Genomic DNA, 7,396 nt, shown 5'->3' with positions numbered 1-7,396 from the left:
TGAACCATTAGCGATCACAGATTGCCAAATTTCAGTTTAATGCAAGTTTTTGCCTCAAAACAGGCTGTAGACCTTCATAAAAACAACCTAAAATTGATTCTCACAATCTAACAGCATGAAGATCACTGCAAGAGTTGTTAGTGCTCCAGTGCTGCCCGGGGCTCTGTCTTCATTAGCATGTTTACCAGAGCTGTTCGCAGCAGAGGATTACAGCTCTCATTATGGAAGTGTGAGGATTACACACAGCCTGTCTCGGCATCTTATCATATCCCGCTGATCTATTAGTAACTTTATTTCTGAGCAGTTGTCTGACTAAAAGATGGCAAATGAATTGCGATGGAGGAAGTTTCAACACAAACTCTTTTATTTAAGGCATTAATGAAACCACTGCATAATAACAAGAAAACACTCAAGCAATGCACACCTACAAGATTCCATCAATGTTCAGTCTTTTTTGGCAACCTGAAGGTTTAACTGCATATTAGGGTTTCCGGTTTCTGTCGTCCTTCAGTATAGCTAACAATGCCATGGGTGGCAAATACATGCCAAACATTCCTTTAGAGATAAAAAATAAAATCACATAAAAAAATAAAAGCTCTATGTATAGCATGACACGAATACCCACTATGCACCATTTTGCTTCAAGTAAACTCAGACAAATGGCATTTTTCACAGTTAAAAAGATACGCACAAGAAAAAAAGGCAACACAACCCCTCAGAATTATTGAGAGCAAAAACAAGATGATTGAAGATCACAACATAATGCTTATTTGTAAAGACATTTTCACCAGTAGAGTTGAGAATATCTTTGATGGACAAATGATCAATCACGTAAAACCTCAAAAGAGCCAACCAAGGTAAACTTAAGTGCATGCAATTCGGCTCAAGGCTTAAAGAAGGACTTCCTATGGCAGTGGTGCAGAGTTTGGCACTGATAAATGAACCCCAATCAGGCTCAGAATGCTCTTAGAGAGCTTTGTGTAACACAAACTGTCTTGTTCAAAGGCATTAATCAGGAGTGTCCAAACCTGCTCCTGGAGGACCACCTTCCTGCAGAGTTTAGTGCCAAACCTGGCAGGACATTTCAAGTAATCCCAAGGACCTTGATTAGCCGTTTCAGGTGTGTTTAGTGTATTTAGAGTCTGCAAAGAAGGTTGGCCCTCCAAGAGTGGGACTGGACAACCCCTGCATTAGGACATTCAGGTAACTGTCTTTTAATTTGTGCATGACTTCATGTAGCAGCTTGTGGACCATTCCAAAGAATGTCTAAAATAATGACTTTTTTCAAAACAAATGAGGGCACAAAGAAAAAGAAGAGGAACCAACAATGCTTATGCAGTGACAGTAAAATCTCATATGGACAACTGTCTTGCAATAAGAGGCTACACCTCTTCCTCGTCCTCCACCTCTTCCTCATTTCCAGGCATCTGCACTTTAACCCAGCCATCTGTAGTGAGGCTGTGCTTCTTCTGATGCCGTTTGTAGTTGTCCCAGTGGCCAGTGGTGTAGCCACACTCTTGGCACTTATGGGGCTTCTCGCCTGTGTGGCGCAGCATGTGCCGCTTCAGGTTCATACTCTGGTTGCAGCTGTAGTTGCAGATGGCGCACTGAAAGGGTTTGGCGCCCGAATGCACCCGCTGGTGCCTCTTGAGATTAGCTAGGTTGCCGCAGGCGTAGTCACACAAGTGGCACTTGTAGGGTTTCTCGCCAGTGTGTACTCGATGGTGGCGCTTGAGGTTGTCGAAGTGAGCAGAGGCGTAGTCGCACTGCGGGCACTTGTATGGCTTCTCTCCACTGTGGGTCTTCATGTGGCGGGCCAGGTGGTTGGGGTAGTGGGTGAGGAAGGGGCAGGCAGCACAGGTGTAGACCTTGTCCCCTCGCTCAGCGGGGCATCCGGGTGTGTCCTTAGTGAGCATTTCCAGGGTGCACTTTGCGCAAATCTGGGCCGAGGATCCATCTTCGTCATCCAGGGCCATGCCGCACAGCCGACAAGTGAAGGGAAAGAACATTGGGGGCAAGGGGGCAGGTTCAGACGCAGCCTGTCCTGACTGCAACACCCCTGTTGATGACTGCTGCGCAAGCCTGAGGCCATCAAGGGCGTGCAAGTAGTTCGCATCCCTTCCCATGTGGGGTCGCGGGGCAGACCGCACAGCACCTGGAACTGAATGATTTTGAATTTAAAAAAAATTTCAGGCTGATGGATGCACGGGGCAACATTTGGAGCAAAGCAGAACCTTATTTACATACCTTCGGTGGAGGCAGGAGACGCTTCCTTTTCCTTCTGACCCGCTGTAGTGTGGTTTAAACCGTTGCCGCTTATTGGCTGAGGGGCACTCTGACCTGGGCTTACAGCTGCATGCATACGCTGGTGCCTCTTCAGGTTCCCTAAGGAACTGCACGCAAATGTGCAGTGGTGGCACTTATAGGGCTTTTCTCCTGTGTGTATGCGCAAGTGCCTTTGCAGGTTCACTAGTTGTGCAGATGCGTAGGAGCAGAGCGGACACCCGTATGGCTTTTCGCCATTGTGCGTCTTCATGTGCCTCTTAACGTGGTTAGTGTAGCGCGAGGTGAAACCACAGAGCGTGCATGAGTGGAGCTTCAGGGAACCATCCTCGCCACCAGCGCCCTCATTCCCTCCCCCTCTAGACTCCGCTTCTAAGCCTAAGCCTGAGCAGAGCTTCCTGTCCACAACGCCATCCGCATTCCCTTTGCAGCAGCGCATGCAGAAGGGCCCCACCAAGTCCATGCCGGGTCCCAGGGGGTCTTCCAGGAGCTGACCACAGCCCCTGCAAGAGAGGTAAGAGGGAAAGGCAGACTCAGAAACCCTCTCTTCACGCTCGCTTTCGGTCGCACGCAGGTCGTCGGCGTCACTCTCCATACTGAGGCGGCTGAAGGGGGAGCTCTCCTCGTCTCCCAGGGGGAAGCCAGGCAGACTGATGTCAGCTGTACAGGACCACAGCAGGAAACCGCATTACATTATGCAGCTGAATAGATATTTTTTCTACAATCTCAGATAGTGTGCAAGCATTCAAAGACTATTTCAGTATAAGCTGACGGTAAAATTAGTATCATACTTTTAGAAATTATTTACGACACACAAAAAAAGCTAAACCATTACGCAGAATCACATGCATCTACAGTCTTAAGTGACAATTTTGCACGAAACATCAACAGCTGAAGTTATAGGAAAAATATTTGGCGTTTATACTTACCACTAAGCCAGTGGACAAACGTTAAGTAATGCAAGAAATAAAAGCTGGTGCTCCAACAAAACTCAAGGCTACAGTGTTTCTGCTCACTGTCTTTCCGTGAAACGTCGCTTCTCTTCCGCAAGCTCCTCATGCACATGCAATTTGGAGAAATGTGTGAGTCTGAAGTCTGAGCGGGCCTTTATATCGCCCGTTTCAGAAACCCCAGGTGGATGATTACCCAGCCTAATGATAATGATGATGACTATAATGGTCCTGCTGATGATGATGATGAGGGGGAGAAGATGATGATGATGATGATGATGATGGTGATGATGATGATGACAACTATGATAAAGACCCTGAGAGGAGATGATGATGATGATGATGATGATGACTAAATGCCTTATTATAATGTGTCCTTGATGGTGATGACTGACTTGATGACCCTTATATAATAGTGGTGGCACAGTGTATTTTTTCCAGATTTACCATTTTGAAATTGTATGTTCTGTCAGAATGCCAAAACCAGAGAAATATTCCAGAACGGTAGGCTCACTTCTTCCATCTGTCCATGAAAGATCACACTGCTTGCTGACAGACAAAACGCAGCGCGTTTGCACAATAGCACTAATATTACAAGTCAGTCTTTGCAGTTAATGTCCCATATTGAGCCCATATGTCTCCTAGCAAATGCCAGCAAACTAAAGCATGTTTCAAGTCCTCGAGATTTAGCAGTGGCTATCGTGTAAAAGATATTTTCAAGTAATTGAGAAAAAATCATTTTATAAAAATACGAAATTTCTACATAATTTGTTTTGACTTTGAATTAAAAATCTACATTTATTCAGTATTTCCAATTTTTTTTTGACACCGGTCTGAACCCTTCAACATTCCCTACCGATGTTAGGCTTAGAAACTCATGTAACCCACCTGAGAATTTGTCAAGGCCTATGATCTTGTTGTCATTGTCAGGATCTGAAAACTCGAGTTCTTGTCCCAGGAGAAAGTCGCTCTCAAAGGTAAGGCTTGCTGGACGTACAGTGCCTAAACCATCTTCAGAATCCACTGAAAGCAAAGGGTCATGGTCAAATACAGCAGCAATAGCAAAAACAACTTTATAAGCTCATGCAACCTGACTCAAAGTAGACGCCGCCTCTGTGTGTCATTTATCTCGTAATGTCGTCTGTATGTTTTTTATTGTATTTTGTAAATTATTTTTTGTGTTTATTTCAGCTGTGCCTTAAGCAGAACCTGTGGAAATGCAGGATACATGCTAGGATGAAATTTTTTTTTTGTCTTGATTATTTTTTATTAATAATTATTTTATTCACCAACTTCTGTAAATATAAAAGACATTGGTTGAATGACAAATAGCCAAAAGCAAAAAAATAATAATATTAATAATAATAATTATAATAAAAATAATAATTTAATCATAATAAAATATGTATAAATATGTACTAAACCCAGATGAGATGATTGTACTGTACTGACATACTGAATCTTTCATTCTTGTACAAACAAAAAGATAAATAAATGGCCTAATCAATATACACATTACTCACAAACAAACATGCGTTTCTTCAACTTTAAGCACTTTTGACCAGGTAGAATAATAAAGTTGCTATATTACATTGATATAATATAATAATAATATTAGGTTTTTTTTCCATGTCATTTCAACCAAGTCACAATTTATGCATCTTAAAGGGGATCCTTTTAGAAACGATTTCTGAATAAAATATGATTTAAACTAAATCAAGTTTTCACACGACGATTTGCATAATGACAGCTTGACCGGACAGAGGTTTATTTTACTAAACCTTTTTACTACCGGCAAATTGGGTAGTCACAATGAAAACAACCTTTAACCTTTTAATGATGGATTTTCATATTTTACTATTTAAAAAAAAAAAATAGGTATGTTAATATCTGGATAGAAACAGTAAAAATAAACAGAGAAGGCAATGTCGTTTTTTCCAAAGACAGTTTTAATGTGATTTCCATGTAACAAAAAAATGAAAAATAAGTTAAAGAAACAGCCAATCATGCAGCATCGACTTGGCCAGTAAAGGGTTCTGGCTTTACTGTAATTTTACTGCCATCTGCTGGACAACACTGAAAACAATCACAACTTTATAAGAAAAAAAAACAACGAAACAACCAATACTTTCGAAGCAGGCTAAGTTTGCTGCAATTCTTCATTAATTTACCAGGCAAGACTGAAGAACCTAAAATGACTTACTGAACTGCACCATGTAGCTAAATGCAGCTCTTCTTCATAATCACACAAAACAACTCCTACTTTTCTTATTCGCGTTATACATTTTAACATAAACGACACTGGATGCACATCACACAATCATCAGAAGATCTAGCAGACACCTGAAATCACAATTCAGAGTCAAAACAGATGGCAGTGCCTTTATGTTTCTATATAAGTTATTTCCTATAAGTTATTTATAGAGAGATAAACAGATAGACCGTTTATAATTATATTATTAACTGATTATATTACTATAACCAACCAGTCTCTGTTATTACTGTGAAAAAAAAGAGTCTGCTAAAAGACAGCTAACACTCTGTGATTTCGGACAGGCATGTCCCAAGTTTATTTTACGATTAAAAGGCCACGCGACGACTTTATATGATTATTTTCTCTGACTTAGTAAATACAAAGCAGAACCAGACGAGAGGAATGAACGCGTTTCGAATAGTCCTAGCTAATAATATCAGAAGAAAAGCTTCTTACACTTGACTGGTTGTGGATTCTGTTGTTTTCTTCTTGGCATCTTCCAGTCAGCCTTTTTATCCGCAACCTCCTCTGGATTCCCTCGAAAACGATCAACTCATTCTCCGAAGTATCCTTCAAAAGCAGCGACACGGCACACGTTACTGGCACGCACGTAAACACAAGCATCCGGGAGCTAACATGCTAATCTCGCAGCGGCATACAAGATAAAGGCGACTCGCGTCACGTACGGCGAATAAAAGGTGCGTTAAACTCGTAGCGCGACGAAACGCGTGGCCGCGAGCCGAAGGGACTCTTTCCGCCCCGCGCGCGCGTGTTTATTCGGTCGACGTGCGCCCCTCAAATCTAAAAACACTCAACTCCAGCTATATTGTCAAGCTCAGCAGATGTCATAAATATACCTGCTCTTTCTGCCCGACGCGTTAAAGAAGAGTCCCGGACGAAACAGCGGCGTCTGACGGCGCGCTCCCGCTCTCAGTCCGCCATGCCGAAACACAGCCACCACAAAGAAAGGCAATTAATGCTCTTTTTTCAGAACTTAATTGATTTCCAAATTGCCATTGTATACATTTTCTTCCGCTACGTTGCGTATATCCGTTTTCCCCGCTACGCGTTTCCGGGGAAGTATCTGCGCTATTTTTACATTTCTCTTTTTAAGGAATGTTGTCGGATAACGCGACTAAAAAAAATTAAAGCCTTCTGATTTATTTCCGCGCGCGCAATAACTATGACTAACTGTTACATAGCCTACTATATTAAATTATTATGACAGCATCGTTGTATTATATTAAATTATACTGCATTGCATTATACTATATATTTATTTTACAACAACCATCAATGTTGTTACATATTCTTTCTATACTATTCTTGCTGTAGCAAAAGTATGTTGTACCACGGACCAATGTATGTAATGCAGCCATATTAGTGTTATGTTTATATTTATGTGCATATTTACTACACAGAGATAACATCTCCTACTATTCTATATTTAGAGTATTTTCTTTTAATATATAATATATCTGATGCTTACCATAGCCTATATGATACTGGGCTAGATATGATATATATATATATATATATATATATATATATATATATATATATATATATAGAGAGAGAGAGAGAGAGAGAGAGAGAGAGAGAGAGAGAGAGAGAGAAGATATATTATATATATTATATATATTATATAAAACAAATACTTACATATATATATATATATATATATATATATATATATATATATATATATATATGTGTGTGTGTGTGTGTGTGTGTGTGTGTGTGTGTGTGTGTGTGTGTGTGTGTGTGTGTGTGTGTATACAAACATATTCCAATGAACAAGTAAATGGTAAGAAAATAAAGAGGTATACAATTAGTCATTTAGCAGATGCTTTTATCCAAAGCGACTTCACATGTGGACAAGCAATCAAAATCAAAGTCAACAAAAGTG

The 7,396-nt window shown here is 40.8% G+C and overlaps 1 protein-coding gene across 3 annotated transcripts; it reads right to left on the bottom strand.

Annotated features, from left to right (window-relative positions):
• Positions 1 to 342: 342 nt before the first annotated feature.
• Positions 343 to 6,972, bottom strand: znf513a (zinc finger protein 513a). 3 transcript variants are annotated; one of them, XM_043219455.1, is made up of 5 exons: positions 6,345 to 6,972; positions 5,944 to 6,057; positions 4,122 to 4,256; positions 2,248 to 2,943; positions 343 to 2,161 (listed from the first exon to the last, which is right to left on the bottom strand). In XM_043219455.1, the coding sequence occupies exons 2-5, from the start codon at positions 5,981 to 5,983 to the stop codon at positions 1,383 to 1,385; spliced, it is 1,650 nt and encodes a 549-aa protein (XP_043075390.1). In that variant the 5' UTR covers positions 5,984 to 6,057; positions 6,345 to 6,972; the 3' UTR covers positions 343 to 1,382. The 3 variants fall into 3 exon arrangements, with proteins under 3 accessions (XP_043075390.1, XP_043075391.1, XP_043075392.1); XM_043219456.1 differs by lacking the exon at positions 6,345 to 6,972 and having other exon boundaries at positions 5,944 to 6,338; XM_043219457.1 differs by lacking the exons at positions 4,122 to 4,256; positions 5,944 to 6,057; positions 6,345 to 6,972 and adding an exon at positions 3,213 to 4,036.
• Positions 6,973 to 7,396: the final 424 nt, after the last annotated feature.

Source organism: Puntigrus tetrazona, chromosome 20 (genome assembly GCF_018831695.1).
Source record: "Puntigrus tetrazona isolate hp1 chromosome 20, ASM1883169v1, whole genome shotgun sequence".
NCBI classification, from domain to species: Eukaryota; Metazoa; Chordata; class Actinopteri; order Cypriniformes; family Cyprinidae; genus Puntigrus; species Puntigrus tetrazona.
This window is presented reverse-complemented; position numbering and strand designations above follow the sequence as displayed.